General features: G+C 42.9%; 1 long non-coding RNA gene and 1 gene segment (V, D, J or C); one reads left to right on the plus strand and one right to left on the minus strand.

Annotated features, from left to right (window-relative positions):
• The window catches only part of LOC110258179 (Ig kappa chain V-III region MOPC 63-like), a 102,064-nt gene extending 89,711 nt beyond the window's left edge, over positions 1-12,353 (plus strand). Inside the window, 2 exon segments of the V gene segment in view lie at positions 7,984-8,021; positions 11,828-12,353. Coding sequence covers positions 7,984-8,021; positions 11,828-12,156 — 367 coding nt within the window.
• Positions 12,354-18,631: 6,278 nt separating this feature from the next.
• LOC146404689 (uncharacterized) lies at positions 18,632-23,293 on the minus strand. Its single transcript, XR_014842599.1, has 2 exons — positions 23,205-23,293; positions 18,632-22,842 (listed from the first exon to the last, which is right to left on the minus strand). It is a non-coding gene; the product is annotated as an uncharacterized LOC146404689 (long non-coding RNA).
• Positions 23,294-24,009: the final 716 nt, after the last annotated feature.

Below are 24,009 nucleotides of genomic sequence, written 5' to 3' on the forward strand. Positions count from 1 at the left end.
CAATGGATTAAGGATCCAGCATTGCCTGGAGCTACGGTGTAGGTTGCAGACTAGGCTCAGATCCTGCATTGCTGTGGCTGTGGTGTAGGCCGGCAGCTGTAGCTCTGATTCGACCCCTAGCCTGGGGACCTCCGTATGCCACAAGTGCGGCCCTAAAAAGCAAAATAAAATTTTAAGAAGTCCAAATTATTTCTTGCTTCAATCTGTTGGGTTTTCATTTTACTTTGTTGTCTGTTCGTTTTCCTGCAAGCCTGCCCTCTTCCTATCCTGCCCTCCTAGGTTTGAGAGGCTAGCCTCAGCCACGATGATCAGGGTACTTTGCGGACAGTGCTCAGGGGGCAGAGGGGTTAAGGGGAAGACAGTGATCTGTTCCTCTTTCCCCAGCGCCAAAAGAATAGCTTAAATGTGTATGATGAGTAGTACGGGAGGAAGAGTCAGGCACCAGCCTTGTTTAACCCCACATAGAACCTAAAGGAGCCAATTTAATAAAGGTACAGGTGAAGCTGATGGGTTAAACACACATTTACTCACAACACCTCCCTGTTAAACAAAAACAAACTCAAAAATGCAAAAAAGATTTTTTAAGAATATTATTTTAAAGAAATAAACCCACAAGGTGGAGTCCCCTGGCAGCTCAGTGTGTTAAGGATCCAGTGCTGTCACTGCTGTGGCAGGGGGTTTATGCCTGGGAACCTCTGCATGCCATGGCAAAGAAAGAGAGAAAGAAAGACAGAGAGACAGAGGAAGGAAGGAAGGAAGGAAGGAAGGAAGGAAGGAAGGAAGGAAGGAAGGAAGGAAGGAAGGGAGGAAGGAAGGAAAGAAGGAAAAGAAAACCCATAAGGACAGGAAGAACAGAGTAGAGTCAAGTACTGGAAGACAGGCAATTAATCAGGTTCTGAGCACCCCTGAATGTGGACTCCAGAATTTTCTCCCCACCTTGTGGGATATCAGCTTAAGTCAAATACAAGTGACAGACAATATGATCCTAAGGAGGGAGGAATCAAGCTAAAGTCAAAGAATCACCTGCCTTGGACTCAACTATGAATAATGAGCTGGAAAAAAATCCTGATGCACAAATTTCAGGGTGGATTATCAGACACAAATGTTCCCGAACCAGTTAGAGAAGTACCCCCATCCTTCAAAACTTGCAAAGAGCAAAATTGTACCATTAAGTCCCTGACATGCAACAAAATATTAGGTTGAGGGGCAACCAGCTTAACTGACCCACAGAGGTAATCAGAAGAGCTGGTGGAACTAGAAAAGAGAGAGACTGGAATCCTTTGGAGATGGGTTCAGGATGCATATCAAGGGACTGAGACAATGTCAAGTGATGGGCAGGAAAGATCCAGCACCCAGATCCTTGCCCAAGATGAACAAGACTGGAGGTAGGGAAGTCCAGTGGTCAGAGGCATGGGAAGCACTCAGTGATGGGTTCTGAGCCAACAGGGAGCAGAGAAGAATGTCCATGAGGACTTGCGGATTTGGGCAATAAAGACAAAAAGTATGAAGAACAAAGCCCGAATTCATGGACTCCACAGAAGCACGCAGAGCTGGCCCATTCACAGTAGTTGTTCATGATGGGTTTCTCTACCGCAGGATGAACAAGGACCCAGGGCTGGATGCCAAGGAGACAGGGGGCCAGGAAACCCCAGGGCAGAGCTCAAAGGGCTCATCACTAGTGTAAAACAAGCCAAAACTAGCTAGAAACCACAACACTCAATATGCAAATCTCATTGGCCGAGCTTCTCCAAGGGTTCATAAATTCTGGCACATTGCTGCTGTTTTCTCTTTCACTCTAGAAAGTCAAAAATATCTGCAGCCTTCATGTATTCATAGAAACAAGGAATGTCTACATTTTCCAAAGTGGGACCAGAATCTTGGGTCATGTCTAAGGCATGTGCATTTGCACATGGTAGGCAAAGGACTTTGCTTCTCCCAGCACATCTTTCTGCAGAGATCCATGGAAACAAGACTCAACTCCAAAGCAGCAAAGAAGCAGCAAGTTCTCAAGTGATCTCCTCTGACTCCCTCCTCCCAGGCTAATGAAGCCATGTTGCCCCTGGGTGATTAAGGGCAGGTGTCCATTGTGGCACCCAGCCCGAAGACAAGCAATTTGATCAGGTTCTGAGCACCCCTGAATGTGGACTCTGGAATTTTCTCCTCACCTTGTGGCATATCAGCTTAAGTCAAGTACAAGTGACAAACAACATAATCCTAAGAAGAGAGGAATCAAGCTGAAGTCAAAGGATCACTGCCTTGGATTCTACTGTGAATGATGACCTGGAAAATATCCTGAACAACAGCTTCAGGGTGATCATCAGAGACAAAAGTTCCAGAGCCAGGTAGGGAAACCCTCAAGCCTTGCAAAGAGCAAAATCATGCCATTGGGTTCTTAACCTGCTGAGTGATTTACTATATGTTACTGTGGGAGGCAAAGCGCTCAAATAGCCTGGGTAAGTATGTCAAATAAAAAGCAAAAGTGGTGTTTCTTGAAATGTTAGACCTGAGGAAGGAATATTGATAACTTACCAATAATTTTCAGAATGATTTATAGATGTGCACTTAGTCAGTGTCTCTCCACCCCGCACCTGACAAGCAGTTTAGAATTTATTCTAAGAATCTAGGTTTGCTGGGGGCTACATGGGAATCAGCTTCAGTGAAGAGTTTGTTGGAATGATTCACTAAATTTTCTATTTCCAGCATAAATCCAAGAACCTCTCAGACTAGTTTATTGACACTGCTTTTCCTCCATAAATCCATCTCATCTCCGTCCATCATGGACACTTTGTAGAATGACAGGTCCTGGCAGAGACTCACAGATGCTTCTGAGACATCCTTTGCCTTCAAAGAATAAACAGCACACATACTAAGGATCTCAGTGATCCACAAATTAGTTTTTGCCACAATGGTTCTTATGATAAAAATCTTTCATTAACAGCAAATTGTTTTATAATAGTTGTTCTGCTTTATAATAATTGCATGCTTCACTTTCTTTTCTTTTCTTTTTTTTTTTCTTTTTTTGCTTTTTAGTGCCGCAGGTGCAGCATATGAAATTTCCCAGGCTAGGGGTCAAATCAGAACTACACCTGCTGGCCTACGCCACAGCCACAGCAACTCAGGATCCAAGCCATGTCGGTGACCTACACTACAGCTCATGGCAATGCCAGATCCTTAACCCAATGAGTGAGGCCAGGGATCGAACCCATGTCCTCATGGATACTAGTCAGGCTCATTATCCGCTGAGCCATAACAGGAACTCCCGAGTTTGCTTTTTATCAAAATTGGTACAGCCTTATTGTTTCTGAAAACCACAAAATGAATGTATTCACATAATTTTAAAAGGTTAAATAATTTATGATATACAGGACAATAGAAAGAGAAAACGTCATTGCCTCTTTCTTCCACGACAACACGCCTCCTTAATTGATTTGAAGAAATAACTACTGAGCATGGTTTAGTGTATTTCTTTCAGCAATTAGCCTGTATTCATAGCCATACATATTCAATTAAAATGAGATCATGATATCACGCAATACATACCATACAGCCTATAGGGATTTTTACAATCATCTTCCACGTGACTACATAAAAACCTACCTAAAAAAAAAAAAACCCTACTTCATCCTCCTATTGGCTGCTTTGTGCTCCATTAAAAAGCTCTATCATAATTAGGTTATGATGAGGATTTCCATTTTCTACCTTTCAAGCAACATTTCAATGCACAGTCTTATATACACATTTGAGCCTACTTTTCTTTTTCTTTCTTTTTTTGGTTTTCTTTTTTTTTTTTTTTTTTTTGGTCTTTTTGTCTTTTCTAAGGCTGCATATGGAGGTTCCCAGGCTAGCTGTCTAATCAGAGCTATAGCTGCTGGCCTACACCACATCCACAGCAATGCAAGATCTGAGCCATGTCTGCAACTTACACCACAGCTCACAGCAACGGTGGATCCTTAAACCACTGAGCAAGGCCAGGGATCAAACCCATAACTTCATGGCTCCTAGTTGGATTTGTTAACCACTGAGCCATGATGGGAATTCCTGAGCCTACTTTTCTAATCATTTCCAACCCTAGGACACTTTTTTAAAGTTTCACTTTTCTCCCCCCACCCCAATGTTTTCTGCTGTGTGTTTGCTTCCACTGGGTGACTTCACTTCCAGGATCTCATCTGCAGGATGCTGCAGCTAAGTGTATGAGCTCTGAATTTGAATCCCAACTCTGCCACTCAAAGGGATAGGAGTTTCCAATGTGGCCCAATGGGATCAGTGGCATCTCTGCAGTGCCAGGACGCAGGTTCCATCCCTGGCCCAGCACAGTGGGTTAAGAATCTGGCATTGCTGCAGCTGAGACATAGATTTCAATTGTGCCTCAGATCTGATCCTTGGCCCAAGGACTGCATATGCCTCAGGGCAACCAAAAAAGAGAAAAAGGGGGTGATAGCATTAGTTTCTAGATTTGGGGGATAATTAAATAAAGTGATCCATGTACAATGTATGGCATTTTGTAAATGCTCAACAAATTTCAACTATTAAGGAGTTCCCATCATGGCTCAGTGGAAGGGAATCTGATTAGCATCCATGAGGACACAGGTCTGATCCTGACCTTGCTCAGTGGGCATTGCTGTGAGCTGTGGCATGGGTTACAGATGAAGCTCGGATCTGGCATTGCTGTGGCTGTGGTGTAGGCCAGCAACTACAGCTCTCATTCAGCCCCTAGCCTGGGAACCTCCATATGCCTAAAAAGACAAAAAATAAAATAAAATTAAAAATAAAGAAATGTTAACTATTATGATTGGTACTGCTTGCATTACTGCAAAGAAAGTCACTTTCTATACGCTTTAATATCTTAGTTGACTGTGTGCTCAGTGAACTATTTTGGACACTTAATTTCCACCCTCTTCTATCTCCAACTTGACAACTCTCTTTCCTCTCTTCTGGTGAGATCCACTGCTGACTTTGCTCTTTAAGGCAACTAGAAAAGTGCTCAGTGACAAAATCAAAGAAAGTTACCCTAATCTTCAGAATTACAATCTTAAGTTCTCTTGTAAAACTTACTATTTCAGTGGTTAGTATTATTCCTTGGTCCCTTACAACTTATCAGCTCTGATCTATTGCTGATTTTCAACTATTTATTGTTGGAGTTTTTTCCTTTTTTCCCTGTTCATTCTGCAAATGTTTGCTGAGCATTTGTCAAGTGAAGATACTGTACTGGGCCTTCCAAATATAAGACAATGAAACATTTGGAGTTCCCATCATGGTGCAGCAGAAACGAATCCAACTAGGAAATGTGAGGTTGCAGGTTCGATCCCTGCCCTTGCTCAGTGGGTTAAGGATCCAGCATTACCGTGAGCTATGGTGTAGGTTGCAGAAGTGGCTCAGATCCTGCGTTGCTGTGGCTGTGGCATAGGCTGGCAGCTCTAGCTCTGATTCCACCGCTAGCCTGGGAACCTCCATGCGCCCCGAGTGCAGCCCTTAAAAAGCAAAAAAAAAGAAAGAAAGGAAAAGACAATGAAACATCAAACAGCTAACAATCCAGTAGGGTAGAAAGAATCTGGCAACAGATAAGAGCGATTAATTGTTCTAGGTCCAGTGACCTTGCCTCTGTGCTCTACACAGTCGAGCCACTTGCTGAGGGAGAAGGTCTCTCTTGAGTTGAGTCCTGAAAGACATTAGTTGTTCACAAACTAATGCCAGTGAGTGAAGGTGTTTCCAAGCAGAGGGAGAGTTTGGTAAAAAGCTGGAAGTCACAGAAAGACTCTAAAGAGTTTAGGATGGTGGGAGCAACATACGCTGAGATGGGGCTGGAAGGTTAAGAGGGAAACAACTATAGTAAGTGAAGCTGGACTCACAGCAAAGTGAGGACTTCAGCATCCTTGATGGGGTTACTATGGAAACACCAAGGCACACCTTGATTTCCAAAACAGCAGGCACCTGATTCAGCCCAATGTGACATGGTGGGTACCCCTCTAGCTCTACCTGTTCTGTGACAACTGACAACCAACGAAGTTAAGTCTGGATTTTCTACTCTGCTGATCCTTGCTTTTGTTTCACACGTCATCTATAGCTTCATGCCAAAATAGAGTTCAAGGTAAGACGCGGGCCTTGGTTTGATATACATGTAGTCTATCTTTTTTGAGACAATATGGTGGCAAGGAAGAGGTTCAAACAGGAAAATACTCTCTAATTATGATTAACTGAGAAAAGCTAAAGAGTCCCATAATGACACTGAATGAAGTTCATCATTTGCAAAAGCCTCCCCCCCCCCCAGGAGACTATAAAAAAGTGCAATTTTTTAAATGAACTTATTTACAAAACAGAAATAGACTCACAGACATAGGAAACGAACAGATGGTTACCAAGGGTGAAAGGGAGTAGGAGGGATAAATAAGGAGTCTGGGGTTAGCAGATACACCCCAGTGTACACAAAATAAACAACAGGGACCTACTATATAGCACAGGGAACTATATGCAGTAGCTTACAATAACCTATAATGGAAAAGAATGTGAAAAAGAATATATGTATGCGTGTGTGTGTAACTGAATCACTTTGCTGTAACCTGAATCTAACATAACATTGTAAATCAACTACAGGTTTTTTTTTTTAAGTGCAGGGTTTTGGTGTTTTTTTTTTTTTTTTCATTTTTGTTTTTGTTTTTGTTTTTTGCTTTTTAGGGCCACACCCAGACATATGGGGGTTCCCAGGCTAGGGGTCTAATTAGAGCTACAGCTGCCGGCCTGCACCACAGCCACAGCAACATCAGATCCGAGCCGCACCTGCGACCTACACCACAGCTCATGGCAATACCAGATCCTTAACCCACTGAGCAAGGCCAGGGATCGTACCCGCAACCTCATGGTTCCTAGTCAGATTCATTTCTGCTGCGCTACAATGGGAACTCCAAGTGCAGTTTTTTGTAATGTGCTTGTCTTTCTTTGTAATTCATATTCATCCTACTTCCCAATAAATAAATAAATACATAAATAAATAATAAACATACCATTGTAAATCAACTACAATTTTTTTTAAATGCAGGGTTTTTGTTTTTTGTTTTTTGTTTTGTCTTTTTGCCTTTTCTAGGGCCGCTCCCATGGCATATGGAGGTTCCCAGGCTAGGGGTCGAATCGGAGCTGTAGATGCGGGCCTACGCCAGAGCCACAGCAACGCGGGATCTGAGCCCCGTCTGCAACCTACACCACAGCTCACGGCAACCCCAGATCCTCAACTCACTGAGCAAGGCCAGGGATTGAACCCACAACCTAATGGTTCCTAGTCAGATTCGTTAACTACTGAGCCACAACGGAAACTCCTAAAGTGCAGTTTTTAAATGTGCTTGTCTTTCTTTGTAATTCATATTCAACCTACTTCCCAATGAATAAATAAATAAACAAATAAATCATGGACATGGTTGATTTCTAAAGAAAGGGACCATCAGGCCTTAGACAGAAATATGTCATCTTCTAGTATTTTAAAACACACCAAAGAAGACAAACATGCTCTGCCAGAGAAGCCCAGGGCCTCCACAGCTGCTTGCAAAGGGAATTAGGCTTCAGTAGCTGACCCAAGGCTCTGTTCCTCTTCAGGGAAAAGGGTTTTTGTTCACTGAGACAGCAGACAGCTGTCACTGTGGTGGACGTTCGACCAAGGAACCAAGCTGGAACTCAAACGTAAGTCAATCCAAACGTTCCTTCCTTGGCTGTCTGTGTCTTACGGTCTCTGTGGCTCTGAAATGATTCATGTCCTGACTCTCTGAAACCAGACTGACATTCTCCAGGGCAAAACTAAAGCCTGTCATCAAACTGGAAAACTGAGGGCACATTTTCTGGGCAGAACTAAGAGTCAGGCACTGGGTGAGGAAAAACTTGTTAGAATGATAGTTTCAGAAACTTACTGGGAAGCAAAGCCCATGTTCTGAACAGAGCTCTGCTCAAGGGTCAGGAGGGGAACCAGTTTTTGTACAGGAGGGAAGTTGAGACGAACCCCTGTGTGTATGGTTTCGGCGCGGGGACCAAGCTGGAGCTCAAACGTAAGTGGCTTTTTCCGACTGATTCTTTGCTGTTTCTAATTGATTGGTTGGCTTTTTGTCCATTTTTCAGTGTTTTCATGAATTAGTTGTCAGGGACCAAACAAATTGCCTTCCCAGATTAGGTACCAGGGAGGGGACATTGCTGCATGGGAGACCAGAGGGTGGCTAATTTTTAAGGTTTCCAAGCCAAAATAACTGGGGAAGGGGGCTTGCTGTCCTGTGAGGGTAGGTTTTTATAGAAGTGGAAGTTAAGGGGAAATCGCTATGGTTCACTTTTGGCTCGGGGACCAAAGTGGAGCCCAAAAGTGAGTACATTTTCCCTCAATTATTTGTGAGATTTTTGTCCTGTTGTGTCATTTGTGCAAGTTTTTGACATTTTGGTTGAATGAGCCATTCCCAGGGACCCAAAAGGATGAGACCGAAAAGTAGAAAAGAGCCAACTTTTAAGCTGAGCAGACAGACCGAATTGTTGAGTTTGTGAGGAGAGTAGGGTTTGTAGGGAGAAAGGGGAACAGATCGCTGGCTTTTTCTCTGAATTAGCCTTTCTCATGGGACTGGCTTCAGAGGGGGTTTTTGATGAGGGAAATGTTCTAGAGCCTTAACTGTGGGTTGTGTTCGGTAGCGGGACCAAGCTGGAAATCAAACGTAAGTGCACTTTTCTACTCCTTTTTCTTTCTTATACGGTTGTGAAATTGGGGACTTTTCATGTTTGGAGTATGAGTTGAGGTCAGTTCTGAAGAGAGTGGGACTCATCCAAAAATCTGAGGAGTAAGGGTCAGAACAGAGTTTGTCTCATGGAAGAACAAAGACCTAGTTAGTTGATGAGGCAGCTAAATGAGTCAGTTGACTTGGGATCCAAATGGCCAGACTTTGTCTGTAACCAACAATCTAATGAGATGTAGCAGCAAAAAGAGATTTCCATTGAGGGGAAAGTAAAATTGTTAATATTGTGGATCACCTTTGGTGAAGGGACATCCGTGGAGATTGAACGTAAGTATTTTTTCTCTACTACCTTCTGAAATTTGTCTAAATGCCAGTGTTGACTTTTAGAGGCTTAAGTGTCAGTTTTGTGAATAATGGGTAAACAAGAGCATTTCATATTTATTATCAGTTTCAAAAGTTAAACTCAGCTCCAAAAATGAATTTGTAGACAAAAAGATTAATTTAAGCCAAATTGAATGATTCAAAGGAAAAAAAAATTAGTGTAGATGAAAAAGGAATTCTTACAGCTCCAAAGAGCAAAAGCGAATTAATTTTCTTTGAACTTTGCCAAATCTTGTAAATGATTTTTGTTCTTTACAATTTAAAAAGGTTAGAGAAATGTATTTCTTAGTCTGTTTTCTCTCTTCTGTCTGATAAATTATTATATGAGATAAAAATGAAAATTAATAGGATGTGCTAAAAAATCAGTAAGAAGTTAGAAAAATATATGTTTATGTTAAAGTTGCCACTTAATTGAGAATCAGAAGCAATGTTATTTTTAAAGTCTAAAATGAGAGATAAACTGTCAATACTTAAATTCTGCAGAGATTCTATATCTTGACAGATATCTCCTTTTTCAAAAATCCAATTTCTATGGTAGACTAAATTTGAAATGATCTTCCTCATAATGGAGGGAAAAGATGGACTGACCCCAAAAGCTCAGATTTAAAGAAATCTGTTTAAGTGAAAGAAAATAAAAGAACTGCATTTTTTAAAGGCCCATGAATTTGTAGAAAAATAGGAAATATTTTAATAAGTGTATTCTTTTATTTTCCTGTTATTACTTGATGGTGTTTTTATACCGCCAAGGAGGCCGTGGCACCCGTCAGTGTGATCTGTAGACCCCATGGCGGCCTTTTTTCGCGATTGAATGATCTTGGCGGTGGGTCCCCAGGGCTCTGGTGGCAGCGCACCAGCCGCTAAAAGCCGCTAAAAGCTGCCGCTAAAGGCCACGGCAACCCCGCGACCGCCCATTCAACTGTGCTGACACAGTGATACAGATAATGTCGCTAACAGAGGAGAATAGAAATATGACGGGCACACGCTAATATGGGGAAAAGAGGGAGAAGCCTGATTTTTATTAGAGATTCTAGAGATAAAATTCACAGTATTATATCCTTTTAATAAAAATTTCTATTAGGAGATTATAAAGAATTTAAAGCTATTTTTTTAAGTGGGGTATAATTCTTTCAGTAGTCTCTTGTCAAATGGATTTAAGTAATAGAGGCTTAATCCAAATGAGAGAAATAGACGCATAACCCTTTCAAGGCAAAAGCTACAAGAGCAAAAATTGAACACAGCAGCCAGCCATCTGGCCACTCAGATTTTGATCAGTTTTACTGAGTTTGAAGTAAATATCATGAAGGTATAATTGCTGATAAAAAAATAAGATACAGGTGTGACACGTTTTTAAGTTTCAAAAATTTAATGGCTTCAGTAGGATTATATTTCATGTATACAAAGTATCTAAGCAGATAAAAATGCCATTAATGGAAACTTAATAGAAATATATTTTTAAATTCCTTCATTCTGTGACCAGAAATTTTCTAATCTGGGTCTTTTAATCACCTACCCTTTGAAAGAGTTTGGTAATTTGCTATTTGCCATCGCTGTTTACTCCAGCTAATTTCAAAAGTGATACTTGAGAAAGATTATTTTTGGTTTGCAACCACCTGGCAGGACTATTTTAGGGCCATTTTAAAACTCTTTTCAAACTAAGTATTTTAAACTGTTCTAAACCATTTAGGGCCTTTTAAAAATCTTTTCATGAATTTCAAACTCCGTTAAAAGTTATTAAGGTGTCTGGCAAGAACTTCCTTATCAAATATGCTAATAGTTTAATCTATTAATGCAGGATATAAAATTAAAGTGATCAAGGCTTGACCCAAACAGGAGTATCTTCATAGCATATTTCCCCTCCTTTTTTTCTAGAATTCATATGATTTTGCTGCCAAGGCTATTTTATATAAGTCTCTGGAAAAAAAATAGTAATGAAGGTTAAAAGAGAAGAAAATATCAGAACATTAAGAATTCGGTATTTTACTAACTGCTTGGTTAACGTGAAGGTTTTTATTTTATTAAGGTTTCTATCTTTATAAAAATCTGTTCCCTTTTCTGCTGATTTCTCCAAGCAAAAGATTCTTGATTTGTTTTTTAACTCTTACTCTCCCACCCAAGGGCCTGAATGCCCACAAAGGGGACTTCCAGGAGGCCATCTGGCAGCTGCTCACCGTCAGAAGTGAAGCCAGCCAGTTCCTCCTGGGCAGGTGGCCAAAATTACAGTTGACCCCTCCTGGTCTGGCTGAACCTTGCCCCATATGGTGACAGCCATCTGGCCAGGGCCCAGGTCTCCCTCTGAAGCCTTTGGGAGGAGAGGGAGAGTGGCTGGCCCGATCACAGATGCGGAAGGGGCTGACTCCTCAACCGGGGTGCAGACTCTGCAAGGTGGGTCTGGGCCCAACACACCCAAAGGACGCCCAGGAAGGAAAGGCAGCTTGGTATCACTGCCCAGAGCTAGGAGAGGCACCGGGAAAATGATCTGTGCAAGACCCGTTCTTGCTTCTAAACTCCGAGGGGGTCAGATGAAGTGGTTTTGTTTCTTGGCCTGAAGCATCGTGTTCCCTGCAAGAAGCGGGGAACACAGAGGAAGGAGAGAAAAGATGAACTGAACAAAGCATGCAAGGCAAAAAAGGCCTTAGGATGGCTGCGGGAAGTTAGTTCTTCTGCATTGGTTCCTTACCGGCTCGTCGATCGCCCACAAACAACGCACCCAGTGGAGAACTTCCCTGTTACTTAAACACCATTCTCTGTGCTTGCTTCCTCAGGGGCTGATGCCAAGCCATCCGTCTTCATCTTCCCGCCATCGAAGGAGCAGTTAGAGACCCAAACTGTCTCTGTGGTGTGCTTGCTCAATAGCTTCTTCCCCAGAGAAGTCAATGTCAAGTGGAAAGTGGATGGGGTGGTCCAAAGCAGTGGCATCCTGGATAGTGTCACAGAGCAGGACAGCAAGGACAGCACCTACAGCCTCAGCAGCACCCTCTCGCTGCCCACGTCACAGTACCTAAGTCATAATTTATATTCCTGTGAGGTCACCCACAAGACCCTGGCCTCCCCTCTGGTCAAAAGCTTCAGCAGGAACGAGTGTGAGGCTTAGAGGCCCACAGGCCCCTGGCCTGCCCCCAGCCCCAGCCCCCCTCCCCACCTCAGGCCTCAGGCCCTTACCCCAGAAGATCCTTGGCAATCCCCCAGCCCCTCTTCCCTCCTCAGCCCCTCCCCCTCTTTGGCTTTAACCGTGTTAATACTGGGGGGGGGGAGGGAATGAATAAATAAAGTGAACCTTTGCACCTGTGATTTCTCTCTCCTGTCTGATTTTAAGGTTGTTAAATGTTGTTTTCCCCATTATAGTTAATCTTTTAAGGAACTACATACTGAGTTGCTAAAAACTACACCATCACTTATAAAATTCACCCTTCTCAGTTCTCCCCTCCCCTCCTGTCCTCCGTAAGACAGGCCTCCGTGAAACCCATAAGCACTTCTCTTTACACCCTCTCCTGGGCGGTGGTATGAGACTTTTGATGTCCCCTCTTCAGCAAGGCCTCAGAACCATTTTGAGGGTGACAGTTCTTACAGTCACATATCCTGTGATCTAATTGACTCTAGTTTACCGAAAGCCAGTCTCTCAAAAGAAGGGAACGGCTAGAAACCAAGTCATAGAAATATATATGTATAAAAAATATATATATACATATATGTAAAATAACAAAATAATGATAACAGCATAGGTCAACAGGCAACAGGGAATGTTGAAGTCCATTCTGGCACTTCAATTTAAGGGAATAGGATGCCTTCATTACATTTTAAATACAATACACATGGAGAGCTTCCTATCTGCCAAAGACCATCCTGAATGCCTTCCACACTCACTACAAGGTTAAAAGCATTCATTACAATGTTGATCAAGGAGTTCCCGTTGTGGCTCAGCAGGTTAAGACCGTGACTGGTATCCAGGAGGATGCGGGTTTGGTCCCCAGCCTCGCTCAGTGGATTAAGGATCCAGTGTTGCTGCAAGATCACGGGCTCAGATCCCGTGTTCTATGGCTATGGTGTAGGCTGGTAGCTGCATGCAGCTCTAATTTGACCCCTAGCCTGGGAACTGCCATATGCCACATGTGAGGCCCTAAAAAGAAAAAAAAAGAAAAGAAATATCTTACACCCAATTTATAGATAAGAGAGAAGCTAAGGTGGCAGGCCCAGGATCAAAGCCCTACCTGCCTATCTTGACACCTGTACAATTCTCTCTTCTAGGGTTTCCAACACTGCATAGAACAGAGGGTCAAACATGCTACCCTCCCAGGGACTCCTCCCTTCAAATGACATAAATTTTGTTGCCCATCTCTGGGGGCAAAACTCAACAATCAATGGCATCTCTAGTGCCAAGCAAGGCTCTTCTCATGAAGCAAAACTCTGAAGCCAGATCCATCATGACCCAAGGAAGTAAAGACAGGTGTTACTGGTTGAACTGTATCCTTCAATTCAATATGCTCAATTTCCAACTCCCAGTCCCCGTAAATACAACCCCCTTTGGGAAGAGAGTCCTTGCAGATGTAGCCACGTTAAAAAGAGATTATACAGAAAGGCTAGTGAGGATGCAGTGAAACGGGATCTTTCATACATTGCTGGTGGAAATGTAAAATGCTGCAGGCACTCTAGAAAATAATTTGCCAGTTTTTTGAAAAGCTAAACAAAATAGTTTAGTTGCATTCTGGGTTATTTATCCCCCAGAAATTAAAAATTATGTCCGCACAAAAACGTGTACATAATCATTCATAACAGCCTTGTACGAAAAGCTTTCCAAAAACTGGAAACAGCCAACAGGTCCCTCAACAGGTGATTCAACAGGTAACTCACTAGATGCCTCAACATGTCTTTCAACAAGTTCAATGATGGACACAATGCAGCAAGAAAAAGAAACAAGGTGCCAATAAATGCAGCAATTTGGATGATTCTGAAGTTCACTATACTTAGTGGAAAAAAAAAACAGTTTTAGCAAGTCACGTGGTATATGATTCTTTTTACATAACATTCTTGAAATGACAAAATTATAGAGGTGGAGAACATATTACTGATCGCCAGGCAGAAGTGTGGGGTGGGGGGCCAGAAAGAAGAGTGGATGTGACTAAAAAGGGAGATCTTGGTGGTGATGGAATAGCCCTGTTTATTTTCTTTTCTTTCTTTTTACAGCCACACCTGTGGCTTATGTAAGTTCCCAGGCCAGAGGTTGACTATGAGCTGTAGCTCTGGCCCATGACCCAGCCACAGGCATCCATGACCCACTCCATGGCTTGCAACAACACCAGATCCTTAACCCACTGAGCAAGGCCAGGGATCGTACCCGTATCCTCACACAGACAAGGTTGGGTCCTGCTGGTCCACAAAGGGAACTCCAGAATAACCCTGTTTCTTGGTTAAAGTGGTGGTTACATACATCTAGGCATGTGATAAAATGGCATAAATAACACACCCACACACATTGTACCAATGTCCTATTGCTGGGTTTGATATTGTGCTGTACATATGTAAGAAGTAACCATGGGGGGGTGGGGTGAAGGGTACACCAGACTTCTCTGTTCTATCTTTGCAACTTCCTATTAATCTATAATTTATCTCAAAATGCCAAGGGGGGGAGGGGGAGAGAGTGGGGTGGTTGGGGAGCTTGGGGTTAACAGATACAAATTATTGCCTTTGGAATGGATTAGCAGTGAGATCCTGCTGTGTAGCACTGGGAACTATGTCCAATCACTTATGATGGAGCATGATAATGTGTGAAGATATAATGTGTACATTTATGTGTAACTGGGTCACCACGCTGTATAGTAGAAAAAAATGTATTAGGGAAATAATTATTAAAATAATAATAATTACAAAAAATAAAAATAAAACAAATTTTTAAAAAAAGAGGAGGTCATTTTAGGCGAGGGCGGGCCCTAATCCAGTGCCTGGTGTCCTGCCATGGAGAGGAAGATTAGGGACGCAGGGATGCACAGGGAGAAGGCCATGCGGTAATGGAGGCAGAGCCTGGAGTAATGCACCTGCAATGATCTAACGCACATCAAGGATGGCTGGGGAGCCATCAGAGCCAGGAAAGAGGCTCGGCGTGGCTTCTGCCTCAGAGCCTCAGGAGGAACCACCTTGATTTCAGGCTTCTGGCCTCCAGAACTGAGAGAGACTAACTTCCTGTTGTTTTAAGCCCCCACCCCAGCTTGTGATACTCTGTTACCAGCCCAAGCTACTTAATATAATGGGGATGACAAGGATAAGAGTTCAGTCCTCAACAAATTCTATCTGTACTGACAAGTCAGCCTTAGTAAACTATGAATATTCCTACAATCTAACAGGACAGTCGGGAGTTCCCATCGTGGCTCAGTGGTTAATGAACCTGACTAGTGTCCATGAGGATACAGGCTGGATCCCTGGCCTCACTCAGTGGGTTAAGGATCCAGCGTTTCTGTGAGCTGTGGTGTGGGTCACAGATGCGGTTCAAATCCTGCATTGCTGTGACTGTGGCATAGGCTGGCAGTTAGAGCTCAGGTTTGACCCCTAGCTTGGGAACTTCCATATGCTGCAGGTGCAGCCCTAACAATAATAAAATAAAATGAAATAAAATAAAATAAAAAGCAGGACAGTCAAGTGATGCATAAGGAAAGTGAACCACCCCCATGAAACAACAGCCTCAGAGAAGAGGATGGTTTAGGGAAATGGGAAAAGACAAATAGTATGTGGGCCTGTGGCACCTTCTGTGGGAAGACGAAAGGGCCTGGCACACACTTCAGTTCACTAGAGTCTAGGGTCTCAAGAAAGAACAATGGGACTTTTTACGCCGGGGACACAATGGAAGAGTTCAGTCTTGGACGTGTCAGTGGCTGCACCAGGCACAGTGTAACAAACAAATAAACAAACCTCTGTCTCCACTTCCTCTTTCTCTTTCATTTCTTAGCCTCTATCAACAAGCCTTTGCTGCTGCTTCCCCACCTCCTCTATCTTCTTTCCCTTTGCCAATTTCTTTCTCTTCATCTTCCTTTCCTGATTTTTTTTCCAATTATTCATTGGTCTGTCCTCTCTTCTCCCTTCCCCTTTTTATCCAAAAGGATATGTTTACATGTCAGCTTGCTTAGGGATCTGCGGGAATGTGTTAGCATCAAATCTAAGATACATGGTTAATTGTGAGAAATTCTTCTTTTTAAAAAAAATTGATAGAAAGTTGCAGTCCATTTTTGAAGCCTCTATGACATACATTAGATCTGGAAAAGGACTCCAAGTTTCCAATCTGGCCCTTTGTCCTAAGATCAGACAGAGAGGACGCAGAAGGGAACTGATATGCCCAAGGGTGCTTGGGATGGGGTGGGTGACCATAGGAGTGGCGGGTGGTGGAGGTTGTGGGTTAGCAGTGTGACTGCCCCAATCTTGTGACACTAACAAGATTATTATTAATCTAAACCCATTCCCAACCACGAGGAACTTTTCACTTTCTTACTGTGTCTATACATATAATCCATATGCTGCTTCTAAGAAGTCAGGTATTTTTGTTCCAAATAGTGGATGCTCAGTTCTTTTCACTCAGGAGTGATGGCTAGGCAAGCCTCTAAGTGTGCTGAGATGCTATCTCTGCCTGGGAGAAAGGTACCCACCCCACTGCAGGTGGAGGACCTGCTAAGTTTTCCTTAACAGACCTCCTTTTATCATCCTTGCATCCAGTGTGGATTGAGTAAATTCACTGCTTTATTTTTTCTTTTTACAGCTGTACCTTTTGCATACAGAATTTCCCAGGCCAGGCGTCAAATTGGAGCTGCAGTTGCCAGCCTACACCAAGCCACAGCAACACAGCTTGAGGAAATGCTGGATCCTTAACCCACTAATCGAGGATCAAACACGCATCCTCATGGACAATATGTTGGGTTCTTAACCTGCTGAGACACAACAGGAACTCCCCTGGCACCACTTTAGAGGCCAGAGAAACAGCACAGATAAAATTCCCTGCCCTCATGAAGCTTATAGTCTAGCTGGGGAGATATCATAGGCAAGATAAACACATACAAATACATCATCTTAGGTAATAATATATACTAAGGAGAAAATTACAGGGGAGAAAGAGGACAGGAATTGCTAGGGTAGGATTATAAGTTCAGATAGTTCATCAGGAACACTGTTGCTGAGAAGATAACATTTAGGTAAAGACCGAAGTAGTAAGGAAATGGACCGTGTGCCTAAGTGGGTAAGACCATTCTAGGCAGCAGGAACAGCGATGAAAGCACTGAGGTGGGTGTTCACTGCACAGAGTTGTTCACTGCACAGAGTTGTGTGGGGAGGGGTAGGTCTTGCAGGCTCTTATGGTCACAGGAAGAATTGTTTTACTCCCACTGAGATGAAGGTTGGTGGATTTTGAGCAGAAGAATAATTCTGCCTGGTTTATATATAACAGGATTTCCCTGGGTGCTCTGATGAGAATAATCTGTCAGGGGTGGGATAGGGAGAGATATGGCAATAGGAGCCTTGGCTAGGAGCCCACGACAATAATCCAAGTGAGAGGTGGTGCTGCATTGAAAGCAGGACTAACAAGACCTGCTGACAGTGTGGATGTAGAAAAAGATAGAGGAGACGAAGGTGCATCTAGGGTTTTCTGCCTGAGGAATTAGAAAGATAAAGTTAAAGCTTATAGAAGATGCAGCGCTCTGGGGAGAAAGACCAGCAGCTCAGTTTTGATCCATCTGGAATTAATTTTGGCATAAAGTATGAGGTATGTGGGTTAACATTATTTGTTTTTTTTTTTTCCATGTAGCTATCCAACTGTCCCAGCATCATTTATTTTAAAAGACTTTCCTTTCCCCTATTGGATTGTTTTGGCACCTTCACTGAAGATCAACTGAGCATAAAATTGGGTCTATTTCTAAGCTCTTGATTCCATTCCATGACCTATTTGTTCATCTTTACACCAGTAGACACTGCCTTGATGATTAAAGCCTCTGTTACCATGTCTGTTTTGGACATGGTAAATCTGAGATGCCTATTAGCCAACCAAGCAAACACGGCCCTTAGAGAGCTAGATATGAGAGCCTGGAATTCAGACGAGAAAGGTCAGTCCTAGAGACATACATGTAGTGCCATCACCATGCGGATGGTGTTAAAAGCCATCAGACTGCAACAGACTGTGAGAGGGTACCAAGCTAGAGAGCATGGATAGAGAAACCCAAGCACTGAGCTGGGAGGTGCTCCTACATTAAGAGATTAGTGAGATGAAGGACTGAGAAGATTGATCAGAGAAGAAGGAAAATCAGGAAAATGGTGCTGTCCTGAAATCCAAGGGAAGAGATGTTCCAAAGAGGAGAAACTGATCAGTTGTCAACTGCGTCAATTGGGATGAAAATGGACCATTGGACAGAGGGAATGTAGTGGGTCATGGGTGAATAGATAAGAGCAGCTTCTATAGAATGGCAGGGGCAAAATTCTCATCTGATCGGCATGGGTTCTAAAGAAAACGGGAAGAAAAAATTGAGACAGTGTGCATGACCAGTCCTTTCAAGGAGAGAGGTGGAAAAGGGAAGGAGGAAAATGAGGCCACGACAACATGAGAGAAATGACAGCATTTTTAAAAATTTTTTATTTTATTTTATTTATTTATTTTTGCTTTTTAGGGCTTCCCCTGCAACATAAGGAGGTTCCCAGGTTAGGGGTCTAATCAGAGCTATAGCTGCCAGCCTACACCACAGCCATAGCAATGCCAGATCTACATGACCTACACCACAGCTCACAGCAACGCCGGATCCTTAACCCACTGAGTGAGGCCAGAGATCAAACCCATATCCTTATGGATACTAGTCAGGTTCATTACCACTGAGCCAAAATGGGAAATCCTGAGTAATGACAGCATTTTTTAATGTGCCAGGAAGCAAAACTTGCCACCCCGAAATGTCTCTCAGGCATGTGGATTATTTTGAGCTGAAAACAATTAAGGCCCAAAAAACACAAGAAGAAATGTGGACCTTCCCCCAACAGCCTAAAAAATTTAGATTGAGGGCCTGTTCCCAGAATAGAGCTATTGCCAGACTTGTCTACAGAGGCTAAGGGCTAGGTGTGGTGGGGAAACCCTCAGAGATCAGAGGGACGTTTATGTACCAAGCATTGACGTTTCCATCTCCATGCGAATGGCCTTCTTCCCCTCTGAAGCCCCAAACCACCACCCCCAAAATCTTCTTCTGTCTTTAGCTGAAGATGGTATTGAAGGTGATAGTTTCAGCCACTTTGGCGAGTTCCTCAGTTGTTCTGGGTCTTTCCTCCTGATCCACATTATTCGACTGTGTTTGATTTTCTCCTGTTTATCTCTCTCATTCATACCCATTTCATTCTTAGACCAGCCCAAAGAACCTAGAAGAGTGAAGGAAAATTTCTTCCACCCTGACAAATGCTAAATGAGAATCACCCAGTAGAGGAAAATGATCTGGTGCTGCGGGAGATAGAAGAGAAAATCGCTGGAGAGATGTCACTGAGTAGGTGAGATGGGAAAGGGGGGACACAGGTGGAGGTGTTGCCCTCAGCTAGGAAGACAGACAGTTCACAGAAGAGAAGCGGGTGTCCGTGGACATCTTGCCTCATGGATGAGGAAACCGAGGCTAAGAAAGACTGCAAAAGAAAGGTAAGGATTGCAGAGAGGTAGATCCATGACTAAAATCACAGTAACCAACCCCAAACCACCATGTTTTCTCCTAGTCTGGCACGTGGCAGGTACTGTGTAGGTTTTCAATATTATTGGTTTGTAACAGTACCTATTAGGCCTCCATCACCTCCTCTAATACTAACAAAAGTGTGAGACTGGTCAGTGAAAAATGGTCTTCTTTCTCTATGAATCTTTCTCAAGAAGATACATAACTTTTTATTTTATCATAGGCTTGAAGAGCAAATGAGAAACAGCCTCCAACCTATGACACCGTAACAAAATGTTTATGATCAGTGAAGGCAAGAAACAAAACATACACAGTAAAGACCCTCCATAATATTGTGGGTGGCCCAACACAGGCCAGGTTGTAAAAGCTTTTTATTCTTTGATAGAGGAATGGATAGTAATGTCTCAACCCTGACAGAGATCATGTCACTGAATCCTCCAAAAATTCATGGGTAGTTTGAATTATAAGGAAACTAAGACTTAGAATAAATACTTTGTCCAAGATCCCAGAGTTAATGCCAAAATCAGTTTTCAGACTCAGGCAGCCTGATCAAGAGCCTAAACTCTAAAAACACAGTCCCTTAATAACTACTATTCACAGTTGCACTTTCAGGGGCAAAGACTCATTGAATCCTACAATAGAATGAGTTTAGATATCAAATCTCTCAGTAATAGATGAGGAGACTAAATAGCGGGGCATGGCCTGGTCACTTAAAGACAGAATTGAGATTCAAGGCTAGTGTTCTTTCTACCTGTTTTGTTTCTACAAGATGTAGCAATGAGCTAATTACAGACCTCTCAGGGAAGGAATTCACAACCCTCAGCAAAAACCAAAGACAAATCTAAGACAACTAAGAGTGTTGGTTTAATTTGGAAAAATAACTCACTAACCAAATGCCCCTCTTAGCACCCCAATGTCTTCCACCATCACAGTGCTCAGGCCTCAACCATGCCCCAATCACCCCAGCCCCAGACTGGTTATTACCAAGTTTCATGATGACTGGCCTGAGAAGATCAAAAAAGCAATGACATCTTACAGGGGACTACCCCGAGGACCAAGATAGCAACTGTCATAGCAACGGTCACACTGCTTTGGTCAAGAAGCAGACCTTTTGGGGAACTGAAAACAGAACCTTGAGCACATCTGCTAGTTTCACCCCCATCCCCTTTTGGCAGGCTGGGTGGTGCTCTCCACACCCTTGCAGTAGTTTCCATGGCCCCCTGCACCTGGACCTCACAGCACCTGGCCAGGTCAGTGTCCAGCCCAGAGATGGAAGTAACATGGACCCTGGCCTTGTTTAATACTGTTCTATCTAAATTCACTGCCCCATCTCCAGTCTTAGAATTCTCCCACTTGAAAAACTCAATGACCTTGATGGTCAAGCACCCTCCAAGTGGTCTGATGTGATAAGAGAACCCAAAGACACTGCACATGAGAAAGAAGTTGCGAGCAATCAGGTTCCTCATAAGGCCCATGGAGGTCCAGGAAGTATTTGAGAGCAGCAAGATACAATTCATGTGAAATAGTTTGGGCATCTCAGAGATAGATGGCTGGGAGGGATAGAGAGGAGTCATAGCAACATTTTAGAACATATTTCAGTACATTTCCTAGCACTCAGGTCAGAATCCTTCTCTGCTACTATCTCCCCTTTCCATCCATGCCTCTAGCCATCCACTCATCCATTCAGCCATGCATTAGCCCTTACCCAACTCAGAGGGTTAGTTGTTTGCCCTTCTATACCAAGCAACCCTAACTGCTATAGGAAATGTCTGCTTGTATGATGGGATACGTGGATACCCACCTTCATTCTTTCCACACACTGTGATGAGCATCTTCGATACCTGGCCTCGTACTGCGTTCCATAGATAACAGAGTGAACAAGACAGAGCTCTCAGTCTCAAAGAGCTCCCAGCCTAGTGTAGAAACGAGTTAGCAGAAATTCCACACAGAGCAGTGGGACAGAGGGTGGGGTGTCTAGAGAGCTCCATAAAACCACACAGAAGGGGCAACAGCACATATGTTGGAGCTCTGGGGAGAGACAGACCTTCACCCCACTGCCCAAACATTAGCCAACCTGGGATTTGCCTGACTCCAAGGGTGTCCTCATAAATCTCTCCATTGCTCCAGCCCTGTGACTGGGAAGCCAGAGGTTAATAAGCTATGACACGGGAACTCATCACTTCCAAACTCATTTACCCACTCTAGGTTCTAAGTGCTTTGTCTATAATGGAATATAGAAATAAAACCTCTGTCCCAGTATCAAGTGAAATTTATATAGAATCCACTTAGTACAGGGCAAGTCACAGAGTATGTGATCCACCTATGATCTCTTCTTCTCCTTAATTAGTAGCAGGTAATAATTAATATTATTTTACAGTAATGGTTTAATAATTATGATAATTCATAATTATAAATTATAATACGCTGATAATTATAACAATAATTACCAATATATTATGTTGTAATAGGTAATAATAACCTTGGATTCCAAGGCTGAGCTCAGTGGACAATCTCCCTGCAGTGATTCTACTGGGAAGCTTTTTTAAGTTTAGTCTGAAACCTTAATTTCTCCCAAATTGCAGAAATATATCACAGTCCCTCTGGTCTTCTTTACTTATTTGACATGTAAAGGCAGGACAAATCTCTCAATCTGAAAGATGGAGAACTAGGCACAAAGTGAAGGAACTATTTCTGACTACAGTATCTCACCCACAGGTCTGAGGACCAAGTTCAGTTTGCCATATTTTCCCTCAATTCATAGTGCCTGACACCATAATGGAACATAAAAATGTTGAGGGATTAAGGTGGAAGGTGCATTTCCCAAAACACCAATATTTCATGCTGGGGAAAAAAAGAAAGAAATGGGCTCTCCAGTCAAGAGTGCGTGGTTTCAAGTGGTGCAACCGTTCAGCTGTCTTCCTAGCCAGAAGGTTGGTGAGCTGAGAGTGTGCTTACATCCTTGTGGAAAAGGAAGCTCTCAAGTCTAAGACATCACGAACTCTTCTTGGACTACCTTCCAGCTGAGACCTGGCTGCCCACCCACTTTGTTGATGGGCAGAGAAGCGATGGTTCCTTTACTGAAGTTCTCTGACAACTCTAACAACTGGAACATGGATTTTTGGCCATCCCTGTTAGAAAGAGACACATAACAAGGAAAAAAACTAACATCACAGATAGAGGAGAATAAGACTATAAACAGAGAAATGACTTGGGGAATCAGCATATATTCAACCCATTCTCTTACAACTTCTGCCCCAACACCTGCTCCTGGATTCTTTCATTCTACATACATGGAGGAGCATGTGCTCTGGGGGCTGAGAGGTAGATGAGGGAAGATGCACAGTGAAGAGGAGGACACAGCAGTCCCTGTCTTTGGAGGGGGGCTGAAACACAACCTACAAAGCCTCATCTTGAGCCCTTTAAAATCCTCAGTAACTAAACAGAAGCTGAAATCTGTTCCCTGGACCTGAATAAAAGGAGGATCTCCTACCTACTTCCATTCAATTCTCTGTTCTCTTCACAGACTCAAAGATCCACTGGGTTTCCCATATATATTATCTTCTGCTGTCGACCAAAGACAATAACCTAGACATGAGGAAAGTCTAGACTGAGAATCACAAATCCAAACAAATAATCTGCCCCAGACTTTTACATTCCATAGAGCTGTTTAAATTCTGTTTTAATAAACAGAAAATACTTTGTGGGTATGTGTGTGTGTGTAGCATTTTATTTAGCAATCTAATGTTTATAATTTAATTCCATAGTGTCTAAATGAATTCAGCAAGATGGCGGGATGCAAGATAAGTGTATAGAAATGTGCTGTCTTTCTTTACACTAACAGTGAAATATCAAAAAGAGAAAGTAATTCCATAGTGTGTTCAATTCAAGTAAATTTTTAAAGGATTAGAGGGAAAAGGAAAATAAAGAGAGCTGGAAGAGAGACAAAAGATAATAAAGATGGGAACAAGAAGGAAAGAGATAAAAAGACAAAGAAATAGAGAGTAACTAGGTACAGAGAGTTCTAATCAGGTCTTTCCTCTGAGGGCCCGGCCCAGGCTGGAGGCTTCTGCGAACTGCTGTGCATTGATCTGAGGGTCAGCTGGTAGGCCATGCACTGTACCAGGGTTCCACTGCTAGGTGACAATCTAGCAATTTAATCTAGCAATGGTGATTGAGCAAAGGGTCTCCACTGACTTTACTGACCAGAGCAGCCACCAGAGATGAGAAGTCTTCCTCAGATTGCAGCAACAGTGCAGAAAGCACTACCCCAGCCAAAGGGCTGGATGGGTCTGAGG

Source organism: Sus scrofa, chromosome 3 (genome assembly GCF_054392235.1).
Source record: "Sus scrofa isolate SSC_HxYL_T2T_F1_AM1 chromosome 3, Sscrofa_HxYL_maternal_Yorkshire_Landrace_v2.0, whole genome shotgun sequence".
Classification (NCBI taxonomy): domain Eukaryota; kingdom Metazoa; phylum Chordata; class Mammalia; order Artiodactyla; family Suidae; genus Sus; species Sus scrofa.